This window comes from Perognathus longimembris, chromosome 10, assembly GCF_023159225.1.
Source record: "Perognathus longimembris pacificus isolate PPM17 chromosome 10, ASM2315922v1, whole genome shotgun sequence".
Classification (NCBI taxonomy): domain Eukaryota; kingdom Metazoa; phylum Chordata; class Mammalia; order Rodentia; family Heteromyidae; genus Perognathus; species Perognathus longimembris.
The window spans coordinates 68,020,384-68,034,699 of NC_063170.1; the positions used below are offsets into that span (position 1 = coordinate 68,020,384).

At 50.6% G+C, this 14,316-nt stretch overlaps 1 protein-coding gene across 1 annotated transcript; it reads left to right on the plus strand.

Moving 5' to 3' along the window:
* Positions 1–30: 30 nt before the first annotated feature.
* Arpc4 (actin related protein 2/3 complex subunit 4) lies at positions 31–12,013 on the plus strand. Its single transcript, XM_048356275.1, has 6 exons — positions 31–122; positions 3,476–3,594; positions 5,453–5,564; positions 8,072–8,167; positions 8,711–8,881; positions 11,124–12,013. The coding sequence occupies exons 1-6, from the start codon at positions 120–122 to the stop codon at positions 11,127–11,129; spliced, it is 507 nt and encodes a 168-aa protein (XP_048212232.1). The 5' UTR covers positions 31–119; the 3' UTR covers positions 11,130–12,013.
* The last annotated feature ends 2,303 nt before the right edge of the window (positions 12,014–14,316 follow it).

Here is a 14,316-nt window from a genome sequence, read left to right on the forward strand (position 1 = left end):
ATGGTACCGCCCGGAAGTCAGGGCGGGGACTGCGGCTGCGCCGCTCGCCTAAGGTCAGGCGCCGCGGGGCCGGCGACTTCCGTACTTCCGCTTTCCGGCCCAGCCAGCCAGCGCCCGCGATGGTGAGAGCGCCGGGGCCCGCGGCGGGGACCCCCCGGCCCCTCCTTCCGTCCTGCCGCGCGGTTGTGGGTTTCGGGGAGCCGTTGCTTGCTTCGGAGGCCCGTGGCCGTGGCGGGGGGGGGGGGTCCCGTGGGGGTGGGGGTGGGGGGGAGCACGGCGAGGGTGGGGCAGGGAGACTCGCCGGGTCGGGGCCGGGCCTGCGGTCGGGCGCTTGGCAGGCGGGGAGGGGGACCGAGTAGCCCTGAAGCCGAGCAGCCGGGGAGATGGGGCTCTCGGTGCTCTGGCCGTGCCTCGGAGGCCCGTGGGGAGCCCCGTCGCCTGTACCCGGAGCCGGGACCTCACCCCCGAACACACCCCCTTCCCCTCTGGCTTCTCCACCCTGCGGTTCCCGGGGGCGAGCGCCCGCCGGTGGTGTTTATCCTGGGGTGGGCGCGCGTACGTCCTGCCTGGGCTTCTGCTGCGGCGAGGGGACCCGGTGCTGGTCCTTCCCGTCCCGGGAGCGCCCCCCGTCCGAGCTCGCGCGCTGGCCGGGACCCCCCAGCTCTCGGTGCTTTCCCCCGGGGGATCCTTATCCGGCCTTGGAGGCGCCGGGGACGCCTCCGTCCGCCTCATCAGCTCCCTGGGAAGGTTCGCGAGGCCGTCCCGACGCATCGTAAAACTATGGACATGGCTCGGAAGTCCTCTCCCTTTCGAAAACTTGTCTTCGCTATTACTGAGTTGCATGCCTCCCTTTGAAACCTGGCATTGTCCTTTTGAACTGGTTGAGGACAGGCCTTAACGGTTTTAAAGCTTGTAAGTTTATCGAGCTGGGTTTGGTGTTGTTGTTGGTTGTTTGGGTTTTTTGCTTTTTGGTTTTTTGTCTTTTCTTTTTTGGTACTGGGGATTGGATTTAGGATGTTGCACTTGCTATTAAGTAGGTGCTTTGCCACTGAGCTACATCCCAGCCCCTTTGAGCCTGTTGTCTTTTATGCTTGAAAGGGCAAGTGTCGGCCACATACAATTTAGATTTCTTGTTTTTGTGCCGCTACTGGGACTTGAACTGAGGGCCTGCGCACTGTCCCTTAGCTTTTTCCCTGCTCAAGGCTACCAATTGAGTCACAGCTTCATTTCCGGTCTTTTGCTGGCTGATTGGAGATAAGAGTGTCTCGGACTTTTTCTGCCTCAGGCTAGCCTCAAATCACAATCCTCTATTTCAGCTTCCGGAGTATCTAGGATTACAGGTGACGCTTTGCTCACTTTTAGGTCTGTTATGAATGAATGTTGTCAAAAAACAGTCATGTAACCACTACTTAGGCTCGGGACACATTGCCCTGAAGTTTTCTCCGGTCTCTTTGTAACCCATCCACTCCTGACCCCTTGCAACCCAATCTGCCACTAATTTTTCCTTTATAATTTTATCTTTTCCACTAGATCAAGGAAAAGGGAATGCCCAGCCAGCCCTTGGATCTTCTAAGGCCCTTGAAATCATTTGGTTGGAATAGACTCATGTGCTGCTTCTCTAGACCACTGTCCACAGCCATCTGCCCGTATGGATAATTCTGTGTGGCTGAGAACAATGTAAATGGCTCTTGACAGAGAAAAGGTTCTCTACCTCTGAGTGGATGGACTTGGTCAGTCCATCCATATAATGTTTTTATTTTTGTGTTGCCAAGGATCAAGTCTAGGGCGTCTTACAAGCTAGGCAAGCATGATACTTCTGAACCATATGAGCATACCAGTTTGTTGCTTTTTTTCCCCCATTTTGCATCAGTTGCCAGTCTAGCCCCTCTGACTGAATATCCTCTTTGCTGCCCCTGCATCGACAGTTCTTGTAAAAAAAAAAAAAAAACAACACTTGTATGTCTCACTTCCCTCTCCAATCCAGTCTTCAGAGAGCCACTATGCAGCCTTGGTGACGGAACTTCCTCCTCAGAAAGCCCCCAGGTTTCTTATCGTGTTAGGAAAAAAGAAAGCTGCTAACTCAGTATCCTGACATTCTAGGTAACCCATAATCTTACTCCAGCCCGCCATCACAGCCTCCCCTCATCTGTACAATCTAAAATGCTTCTTGGGTACATAAACTTTGTATTCATACTCCCTCTGGAATGCTTAATACCCTTTTGTTAGGGTATTAAGTAAGTTAATTCATGTGTTTCTTTCTGTAGAGCATTTAGTAGGAAACACTAAGTTAGATACTAAGCTAGCTGCAAGCTATGTAACTGAATAAAATAAACTTTGTGAATAAAATAGATGTGGCCTATAGGGGCTGGGAATATGGCCTAGTGGCAAGATCGCTTGCCTCCTACACATGAAGCTCTCGGTTCGATTCCCCAGCACCACATATATGGAAAACAGCCAGAAGGGGCGCTGTGGCTCAGGTGGCAGAGTGCTAGCCTTGAGCGGGAAGAAGCCAGGGATGGTGCTCAGGCCCTGAGTCCAAGGCCCAGGACTGGCCAAAAAAAAAAAAAAAAAAAGATGTGGCCTATAGACCGTGAGCTTTACAGTCTAGTGAGGAATCACTTTACAAACGACATGAAGGATATGTCACTGTAAATTAGAATACATGCAGTGAAGGGAGAAGTCAAGAAACACTTCTGAGAAAGGAAGAGGCCTTCCCTAATAAGCTAAGCTTTGGAGGGTTGACTTCAGTGAAGAGGGAGGAAAGCCTGCAGACAATTCAGCCTGTGTTAATTAAGTCTTAAGTTGAGAAAGAACCTGATTAATATAACTGACCAGTGTACTTGAAGCTGACCCTCTCCACTGAGAATGTCCTCCTTCTACTTTGTCTCCTGAAATCATCCTGATCCTGTTTCCTCAACACCAATTTCTTCGTTCGGTATAGGTTACTTCTAATTTTTTTACACTTCATCCCTCCTTAGACTATATCCCCTACACAAGTGAGCTATTTGTGCGTGGAGACGGTCTTTGAATTTGCACATCACTCACTCCGAGGCAAACAGTAGACTTGCGTACACTTTTAGCATAGCAGATGGCAGACCCTCAACTGTGTGCCTGTTCAGACAGGCACATGTGGCTCAGCCTCGGCGCCTTTGACATTCAAGGCTGAGTAATTCTTGTGCATGGTAGGATGTTTAGCGGCCTGTCTGACCTCCATCCACTGTATGTAAGCACATCTCCCCCTAATCACGACAATCAGACACGTGTTTGACCCATTGTCAAGCACCGCCTGGCAGGAATCGCTTCCTGTTGCGAACCACCACTTGAGACCAGACGGAAAGGCACCTTGAAGACGCAGGCTCTTGCGTGCACTTGGGAGCCTGGGTAGTACGTGGCTCTCTGGGAGCTAGAGTGGGAGAACTTGGGGGTTTGGTGAGGCGAGTTCTGACCCTCCCCACCGCTTGGTTTATTCCGGCAGACTGCCACTCTCCGCCCCTACCTGAGTGCCGTGCGGGCCACGCTGCAGGCTGCCCTCTGCCTGGAGAATTTCTCCTCTCAGGTTGTGGAAAGACACAACAAGCCAGAAGTGGAAGTCAGGTAGGAAAGTAAAAGGTCTGCGTGGGGGATGAGGGGTGCCGCGCACTGGGGTGACCGGTTTAGAGGGTGCCGTGACCTTGGAATTGTCAGCCTGGCTTCGGTGGACATGTTTTGTCTGGCTGCAGACGGACAGTGGTTTTCAACTTGAAGTGCGGAAAGTGGAGCCATGGGTTGGTGAGGGATGGGCCGTGGGAGGAGAGGAGTGTGTTGAGAGGAGAAGGTGTATTGAGCTGTTCCTCAAGTGTCTGCCATGGAATTGAAGCCACTGGCTCATCACAAAGAAAATTCAGTTATCTGAGACGCCATCGAACTTAAGGACCAAAGCTTTTTTTTTTTTTTTTTTTTACTTTTTTCGGTGGTACCTGGGGTTTAACTTGGCCTACCACCGGAGCCTTCCTCCAGGGCTCTCCTTTGAAATTTAACCTGGGCCAGGCCCATGGCTCTCACCTGTTATCACAGTGCCCAGCACTTGAGGCTGAGGCAGAAGTATAACAATTTAGGATCAGACTGAGCTATGCACAGAGACCCTGTACCAAAGGGTCTTTCTTGCCTAGGTTGGCTTTGAACCTCAATCTCCCGATCTCAGCCTCCTGAGTAGCTAGGCCTACAGGCACAAGCCACCAGCACCAGCCACCAAAAATATGTAAAGTAAATAAAAAGTAAAATTTAAAGGACTGTGTGTGTCTGCGTGTGTGTCTGTGTACACGCGTGCGCATGCACACCCATACTGGGGCTTGGACTCAGGGCCTCACCCTCTCTTTTTGCTTCTTTTACTCAAAGTTGTCACTTTACCTCTTGAACCACAGCTCCACTTTCAGCTTTTTTGCTAGTTAATTGGTGATAAGAGTCTGAGGCTTTTCTTCCCTGGGCTGGCTTTGAACTGGGATCCTCAGATCTCAGCCTTTCCCCCTCCCTCCAGTCTGGGGCTTGAACTCAGGCCTTGGGCACTGTCCCTGAACTCTTTTGTTCAAGGCTAGTGCTCTACCAATTTGAGCCACAGCTCCACTTCCGGTTCTCTGGTTGTTAATTAGAGATAAGAGTCTCCTAGTCTGGCACTGGTGGCTCATGCCTGTAATCTTAGCTACTCAGGAGGCTGAGATCTGAGAATCATGGCTAGAAGCCAGCCCAGGCAGAAGAAATCTGTGACACTTATCTCCAATTAACTAGCAAAAATAAATAAATAAAAATGCTGGAAGTGGAGGTATGCCTTAAGTGGTAGAGAGTAACAGCTTTGAGCACAAAAGCTCAGGGACAGCACCCAGGCCCTGAGTTCAAGCTCTACAACTGACCAAAACAATGAGTCACACAGACCTTCCTGCCCTGGTTGGCTTTGAACTGCGATCCTATCCTCAAGAGCTCAGTCTCCTCAGGAGCTAGGATTACAAGGGTGAGCCACCAGCACCTGGCTCTCTATACTTGGATGTCTTTCAGCGCTCACATGTGAAATAGGGTTCACCTATTTCACAGAAAAGGAGATGAGAGGGTCTGGGAATATGGCCTAGTGGCAAGAGCGCTTGCCTCCTATACATGAAGCCCTGGGTTCAATTCCCCAGCACCATATATACAGAAAAGGCCAGAAGTGGCACTGTGGCTCAAGTGGCAGAGTGCTAGCCTTGAGCAAAAAGAAGCCGGGGACAGTGCTCAGGCCCTGGGTTCAAGCTCCAGGACTGGCAAAAAAAAGGAGATGAGATTTCTAAAAGGGTTACATACCAAGGAATGTGGGACAGAAGTGGACAGATTTCACTCTGACTCTAGAGTGTGTGCTATTTTTGGCTGGAGAAAATATTCCCTGGCCTTCATATTGGAGGACCTGTGCTGGGAATCTTCTATTTCTTAGACTCTGACTTTGTGATTTCAGGAGTAGCAAAGAGCTCCTATTACAACCTGTTACCATCAGCAGGAATGAGAAGGAAAAGGTTCTGATTGAGGGCTCCATCAATTCTGTTCGGGTCAGCATCGCTGTGAAACAGGTGAGTAGCCTTGAAGAAGGTCTGGAGTTCAGAGCTCCATCTACACTAGGGAAGACAGGCAGTGCCCCGGAGCCAGTTTAACACCAGGTCATAGATCCATTCCTAAGCGTAATAAGTTCCAGCACATATTCGGTAGACCTGGGTTCTGAAACCACCACTTAATATAAAGAAGAAATTGCTAGCCAGCTGCCGGTGACTCGCGCCTAAAATCCAAGCTCCTTGGGAATCTGAGGTGGGGGGATTCCCATTCAAGGTCAGCCTTTGCAGAAAAGTGGCAAGACTGCTCAACTGAGAGCTAGGCACAGTAGCTCACACTGGCCCTCCTAGCTACCACAGGAAGCCCAGATAGGAAAATCGTGGCCTGGGGGCACACCTAGGCAGGAAATAAGATCCCTTCCATTACAAAAATAACCAAGACAGGGTTCTGGGTCAAGTGGTAGAACACCTGCCTAGCAAGTATGAGGCCCTGAGTTCAAATCATAGCACCAATGAAAATAATTCTAAAAATAAATAACCAAGACAGGATGTGTTAGCTCATGCCTATAATCCTAGCTACTCAGGAGACAATGATGATCCCAGAGGATCACAGTTCAAATCCTGTCTGGGAAGAAAAAATTACTTCAGCCATGTATATAATTTATTTTATTTATTTACATTTTTGCCAGGACTGGGACTTTAACTCTGGGCCTGTGCTCTGTCCCTGGGCTTCTTTTGCTCAAGTTTAGTGCTCTTACCACTAGAGTCACAGGACTACTTCCTGCTTTCTCTATGCTTCATTGGAGATTTTTAAGAATCTCATGGACTTTCCTGCCCAGGCTGGCTTTGAACTATGATCCTTAGATCTCAGCTTCCTGAGTAGCTTGGGTTATCGGCATAAGCCACTAGTACCAGCCTTAATTTATTTTAATTAGGTATTTATTTATTTATTTATTGGTGCTAGTATAGACTTGAGCTTCGTGCTCTAGTTCTTACTTAGCTTTTTCATTCACAGTTGGCATTACCATTTGAAGCACACTGATGTCTCTAGATTTTTGCTGGCTAATTGGAGATAAGAATCTCAAGTCTTGGGCTGGGAATATGGCCTAGTGGCAAGAGTGCTTGCCTCTCCTACACATGAGGCTCTCGGTTCCATTCCCCAGCACCACATATATGGAAAACGGCCAGAAGGGGCGCTGTGGCTCAAGTGTCGAGTGTTAGCCTTGAGCGGGAGGAAGCCAGGGACGGTGCTCAGGCCCTGAGTCCAAGGCCCAGGACTGGCCCCCCCCCCCCCCCCAAAAAAAAAAAAAGAATCTCAAGTCTTGGCCTCGTGGCAAGAGTGCTTGCCTCATATGCATGAACCCCGGGTTCGATTCCTCAGCACTACATACATAGAAAACGGCCAGAAGGGGCGCTGTGGCTCAAGTGGTAAAGTACTAGCCTTGAGCGAAAAGAAGCCAGGGACAGTGCTCAGGCTCTGAGTTCAAGTCCCATGACTGGCCAAAAAAAAAAAAAACCACAAAAACTCAAATCTCTTAGATTTGTCTGCCTGGGCTAGCTTACAGCTGTGATCCTAAGACCTCAGGTTCTTTAGTAGCCAGGATTATAGATAGGAGCCACTGGTACTGTGCTATCTGATAACAGTTTTTAAGTTTCACTCTTGGAAAAAATCTGTATTGGTACTTGTATTCTTGGCTTTTTTGCTCACATTTGGAGCTCTATCATTTGACCATTCCCCAGTACAGCTTTTTTGCTTGTCATTGAAGATAAATTGTCTTGTGGACTTTCTACCCCAACAGGCTTCAAACTGAGATCACCAGAACTCAGCCTCCTGATTAGCTCAGATTACAGGCTGGAGCCACAAGTACTCTGCTGATTTATTTTCTTTTACTTAAATTTGAAAAGAAACTCTTAAACCATATATGGAAAAACAGTTACCACTTGCCACAATAGAGGAGGACTCTAAAAGTAAACAGTGTTACTAAATTCAGACTAGATACTATTTACTACAGGAAGTTCCAATCCTGAAGCCTAAGAGAGGAGTTTGTTTCTTTTTAATTTGTTATTATAAAGATAATGATGTACAAATGAGTTACATTAAGTCAGTAAGGAGTACATTTCTTTTTGCACAGTGTCATCCCTTCCCTCCTTTATGAGGGAAGATTAACAAGTATCTGGAGACAGGGAGGACATCCAGTTCTCTGCTGCAGAATGGTTTTAGAACTATTGAGTTTAAAAGAAGGGAGAACGTTCGGGGTGGTCTGTTCAGCATGGCTGTGTCTACTCTGCACTAGTGACACAAGAATGGTAAAGGCAGCCTCCGTACAGTGCGCCTGAAAGACCCCTGGGGAGGGAGCGAGGGGGGACTGCGATGATGCCCATGGACTTAGGGGCGATGGAAAGTAGGCCGTGCGTGCTCACTTCCTGGCCAGAGCTGCTGCCTCCTGTGAGCCGGGGAGGGGGAGGGCTGGGCCAAGCGGTCACAAGCCCAGCTGTGGAAGCGCCAGCTTTTTCTCCTTCCTTCTCCCCAGGCTGATGAGATTGAGAAGATTTTATGCCATAAGTTCATGCGCTTTATGATGATGCGAGCAGAGAACTTCTTCATCCTACGAAGGAAACCAGTAGAGGTAATACCAGCCAACTGTGTGTTTATCCCTGCGATTCTGTCACGGCCTGGGGTGTGTGTGTGTGCGTGTGCGTGTGCGTGTGTGTGTGTGTCAGTCCTGGGACTTGAACTCAGGAACTGGGCTCTGTCCCTTAGCGTTTCACTCAGAAGGCAAGCAGTCTCCCACCTGAGCCGTAGTTCTACTTCCTGCCTTTGTCAGTTATTTGGATATAAGAGTCTGGCTTTCCTCCTCAGACCTCAGCCTCCTGAGTAGCTTGGATTACAGTCACGAGCCACTCGTTCTCAGCTGAGATTTGTTTTTCTCCCCGTTTCTAAGGCCTGAATTCAGGGCCTGAGCTTCATTTTGCTCAAGGCAAGTGCACTACCACTTGATCACAGTGCCGCTTAGGTCTTGCTCCAGCTCCAGACCAAGTGGGCTGCTGGCTGAAGGGCGCGTTCCTTGGGAGAAAGCCACCGCCAGCTGGGAACACATGATGAGGCCCGCTGCAGTGTTCCCTGTGGCAATTCTCACTTGTTCCCTGCTCCCCATCGCTTTCTTCTGTAGGGTTATGACATCAGTTTTCTCATCACCAACTTCCACACGGAGCAGATGTACAAACACAAGTTGGTGGACTTTGTGATCCACTTCATGGAGGAGATCGACAAGGAGATCAGTGAGATGAAGCTGTCAGTCAACGCCCGTGCGCGCATTGTGGCTGAGGAGTTCCTCAAGAACGTAAGTTGGGCCCTGGGCCCTGGGAACGCCCCCAGTCCCAGCTACTCAGGAGGCTGAGATCTGAGGATCACCGTTCAAAGCCAGCCTAGGCAGGAAAGTCCATGAGGCTTTTCAATAAACTACTCAAAAAAGTGGTGCTGGGGTTCAAGTGGTAGAGTGCTAGCCTGGACCAAAAAGAAGCTCAGAGACAGCTCCCCGGCCCAGAGTTCAAACCCCACCCTGGCAAAAAAAAAAAAGAAAAAGAAAAGAAAGGAAGAAAACAAAAAAAGTCAGTCATCCCTTACAGCTTTCCTGAGTTAGGAGGCGAGTTTCACATCCGCCCTGAAGAGCAGTACTCTCATGTCCTGAGGTCCATAGGACCTCTGGGGAACAGCGGGTCGGCCAGCTGCTGTAGAGGTTCCCCTTTAAGCCGCTGGGTATCTGGATGCCGTTCACCTATTAATTTCTCTGTCTTAAAATGTCTGTGACACCAGACACTGCTTACTCACGCCTGTCCTCCTAGCTACTCAGGAGGCTGAGATCTGAGAGGATCGCAGTTCAAAGCCAGCTTGGGTTAAAGTGTGTGAGACCCTATCTCCAATTAACCACCAGAAAACCAGAAGTGGAGCTGTATTCAAAGTGGAAGAGTGCTAGCCTTGAGTAAAAAAGCTCAGATAACAGTGGCTGGGAATGTGGCCTAGCGGTAGAGTGCTTGCCTTGCATGCATGAAGCCCTGGGTTCGATTCCTCAGCACCACATGAGCAGGAAAAACCAGAAGTGGTGTTGTGTCTCAAGAGCTAGAGTGCTAGCCTAGAGCAAAAGCAGCTCAGGGACAGTGCCTAGGCCTTGAGTTCAGGCTCCACAATTGACTAAAAGAAAAATGTCCATGACCGGCGCCATGAGGCACATGAAATACACTGTGAATCTTTTGGGAATGTGGAGTAGATAATCATCGTGTCATTCCATATCCAAAACAGACTTAAGTATTCTCTTCAGTGTCTGTTTCTCAGGCTTATTCATTTCTTTCACTTATTTCCTTCCCGTCACTGTAATGGCTTCCAGCTTCCAATTCCCTCTTAGATTGTTTATGCTCTCTACCCAGAGGACCGCAGGCCTCTGCAAGGAGGACTTGTTTATACCGAGGGACTGACGGCAGACTTGTTCTTGTTTAGATAGTCAGGACATGACTCTTTCTTTTTTCCTTCTTCCAAAACAACCTTTGGTTTGTTGACACATTCCACTCTGAGCTGACTGTGTCCCTGGATGGTAGGTTTGGTGTTTATTGCTACCAATATACAAGCAGCCCTGGAGGAGCCCAAATTCCTAAATACGGAATCCACCCACTTCCCTGGGGCCTAATTATACTGAGTTAGTGTGCCGGGCACCGTGCTGTGTGCTGGGACAGGCTCGCCTAGAGGAGGATGGTGTTAATCATTATCTCAGAGCAGCTGAGCAGTCCGTGCCGTTTGCTATGAAGGTGTAGCGCCTGGTGCCTACTGAGCCTCCCATGACTGGTGGAAGGCCAGGGCACTAGGAAGCCACCCAAGGGTGTTTTTTTTGTTGTTTGGTTTTTTTTGGGGTCAGTCCTGGGCTTGGACTCAGGGCCTGAGCACTGTCCCTGGCTTCTTTTTGCTCCAGGCTAGCACTCTGCCCCTTGAGCCACAGCGCCACCTCTGGCCGTTTTCTGTATATGTGGTGCTGAGGAATTGCACGTAGGGCTTCACGTATAGGATGGGAGCACTTTGCCACCAGGCCACATTCCCAGCCCGAAGGGTGGTTTTAATTCAGCATTTTGACTGCATTCAGTCCTTAACTGTTGGGTCCCAGCCTCTGTTGTAGTGTCAGGGCTGTTCCGGGCACCATGGGGAGATGAGGGCAGAAAACGCTTCTAAGGCTTGTTGGGGCAACCCCCGGAGCTCAGCGTGTGACATCAGATCCTGATTCCTCTCCTCTTGGCCAGCGCAGTCCTCGAGCCCCTTGGATGCGAGCCCCCTGCACACCCGACGAAGCCAGATTTGACCCAGCAAACGGGGCAGTGTCAGGGAGCTGTGGGGACGCCCCCGGCCCCTAGCTTTTCTGTTCTTGTCTATGACATAGGTTCCTGCCAAAGTCTAGCTGGATTTAAGAATGTGCCTCAGCCCCCCTCCCCCGCCCCCACAGACCTGAGCGGAGGGGTGGCTGTCAGGTCAGCCCACCTTCTCCGAGCAGGCCCACGGGGACACACTAGTAACCGTCACCCCCCGCTGCTTGGCTCTCTTTGCAGTTTTGAACCATCTGGCTGGATCTCACGGCCTCCCCTCAGCCTCCCTGTGTGTGTCTGCGTGTTTCTGCGAAGGCGTGCGTCCTGGAGTCACATCCTGGAGCGGCGGCGGCGGCAGCAGGGAGCCTGGTTGGGTGGGCACAGATGCGGGAGGGGGTGGTGTGCTTGCTAGCTGGGCAAGAAGCGGGCAGTGGACCTCTCCTGGGGCCACGCGTGCCTGGTCAGGCTGGCTTCTGATGTTCAGTCCCCTGGGCTGGGACAGGTTTTTTTTTAATGTTCTGAAACTTAAACTCTGTGCTTGTAGGAGAATGTAACCTTTTTGTCTCTCTCTTTTTTTTAAACAAATAATCTCCACCTCCAGTGGCTATGACTGGTCCCAGTGATTGTACCTTACTGGTCGCTGTGGGTCTGGGCGGGCCTGGAGCCAGAAGGCGACCTTTTTGTCTCCCTGTGTCACCCTGGTGGGGAGGGAGGGAGGTTCCAGACTCGCCTCTCTCCTTCGCTCTCCTGTTTCGAAGCCTCCCTGGGCGCACGAGCGGGATCCTCTGCCAGTTCCTGGGCTTTGCCTGAAGATAAGATGATCACCCAGCAGTGGTTGGGGACAAGGGCTGAACCCACGATGACCAGCCATGCCTGGGAGCTGGGGCCCCAAAGCTAGGCCGCCTCCGGCTGCCGGGCCCCTTGGGTGCCCTTGCAGCCCGAGAGGTGCCAGGCTCGCCTTGCCTGTCAGTGCAGTGCCTGTGCTAGAGGCGGAGAGGTGAGTCCTCCAGAGCTCCTGGCCAGCTCTCCAGCCCGCTCCGCCTCCTCCGCTCCCATGCGCGCGCTCTCTTCTGAGTCTCGTGGATCCTCCTTCCCCGATTAAAGTTTCTTTATGCCCCTTTGGGGCCGCATGAGGTCTGTGCTCTGTATGGATACATGAGAAGGGGGGCTGGGCTTCCTCGTTCCATCACCCCAACACACACACACACACACCACCCCCCCGCAGAGGGCCCCAGCCCCGAGACCACAGCTCAGGCACCGTCGGTTCTGAAAACGGCCACACAGCTTTGGTGCTCTTCACATAGTGACATCTGGCCCAGAAGGCAGCCTCAGAGAGAGATCCCATCTAGGATAGAGAAGCTGAGGTTCCACGGGACGTAGTAGGAGCCTGGGCTTCAAAAGATAGTCACTACCCACATGGAGCTTTTTATTTTATTTTTTTGATGCCAGTCCTGGAGCTTGAACTCAGGGACTGGACACTGTCCCTGGCTTCTTTTTCTCAAGGCTAGCACTCTCCCCACTTGAGCCACAGCGCCCCTTCTCGCTTTTTCTGAATAGTTCATTGAAGAGTCTCACAGACTTTCCTACCCATACTGGCTTCAAATGGTGATCCTCAAGATTTCAGCCTCTTAAGTACCTAGGATTACAGACATGAGCCACCAGTACCTGGCAATGGGTAGCTATTTAAATCAAACTTTAAACTTATCGTCCTACTGTTGACATTTCAAGTTGTTTTTTTCTTCCCGTTTGCAGGGCTTGAACTCTGGGCCTGGGCACTGTCCCTGGCCTCTTCACCTTACCACTTGAGCCACAGTGCCACTTCCAGCCTTTTCTGTTTAGGTGGTACTAAGGAATGGAGCCCAGGGCTTCATGCATGCTAGGCAAGCACTCTTAACACTTAAGCCACATTCCCAGCCCCTGCCTCAGTTTCTTAATCTGTAAATCAGAGATTAATGTAAAGTACAACAGCCCTCAGCCCTGTATCTAGGCTGTTCAACTTCCAGTGTGCTAAGTGTTAGTGGTGACAGGGACCTATAAAAGAACTAGGTAGGTAAATAGGTGCACCGAAAGGTTTCCTATTCGCTGTCGGGAGTTTGCAGGCCAGGGGCCCTAAGGGTTTCTTTCAGGGAGCGCTGGCTTGTGAGCCGAGTTTTCCCAAGTTTCCCTCATGCAGCCAGCTGGGTCTACTGAAGAGAAGTTCAAGTGAGGAGGAGCTGGGGTGGGGACGGCTTGAACAGCTCCTGGCCCCTTTGTGACACTACCTCTGTGACCTGGCCCTGCTGAACTAGTTGTGCCCTCTGGTGCGAGTGGCTGTGTTGCAGCTTTGCAAGGAATGTTAAAGGTGCTCATGGCCAAGCTGCACAACCCCAAGGGAATGACATCCAGTCGCTCAGCCCTTTCCGGACAGCATTGTTTGGGTGAGCAAACTAGAACCCTGGTTTGCCATAGATTTACCTTCCAGCATCCTAAGTCCTAAAATCAGATTTGCAGGCTGACCACGGAGTGAGTGTTGAGGCATCTCAGGCGTCTCCTGAAACATACCCTCTTGGGAAGCGCAGTTGCTGCCATCTGGCAGGTGGGAAAGTTCATCTCAGATTGGCTGGATAGGCCATTCGCCTTTTTTGTGTATATGTCCCTGTCCTGGGACTTGAACTCAGCCTTCTCAAAGCTAATGCTCCACCACTTGAACCACAACTCCACTTCTGGATTTTTTTTTTTTAAGTTTGTTGAAGATAAGAATCTCATGGACTGGGGCTGGGGATATGGCCTATTGGCAAGAGCGCTTGCCTCGTATACTTGAAGCCCTGGGTTCGATTCCCCAGCACCACATATACAGAAAATGGCCAGAAGTGGCGCTGTGACTCAAGTGGCAGAGTGCTAGCCTTGAGCAAAAAGAAGCCAGGGACAGTGCTCAGGCCCAGGACTGGCAAAAAAAAAAAAAAAAAAAAAAAAGAATCTCATGGACTTTCCTGCCTGGGCTGGCTTCGAACCATGATCTTCAGATCTCAGCCTCCTGAGTAGCTAGGATTACTGGTGTGAGCCACTTTGCTCAGCTAATGCTGGGTTCTTGGACAGGTTCTGGGTTCTTTTCCCTTATACTCTGCTTGAATAGGCAGTGCGAGAGTTTGCCTATCAAACTGCCTGTGTTAGGTTCTTACAGACCTCTGGGTGATGGAGTAATGTTTGTGGGGCCCTGGCATCTGGAGCAGGCTGTGTTCTGAGATTTGAGGCAAAGTATTTAACTGCCTTAGATTCTTCCTCTTTGTGTGAGTGCACTGGTCCTGGGGCTTGAACTCGGGGCTCAGGCACCATCCCTGAACTTTCTTGCTAACACTCTACTGCAGCTCCACTTGTATAGCTCTTTGGGTGCATGATTGGACATGAGTCTCATGAAAGCCTGCCCCGGCTGGCTTTCAACCTTGATCCTCAGATCTCA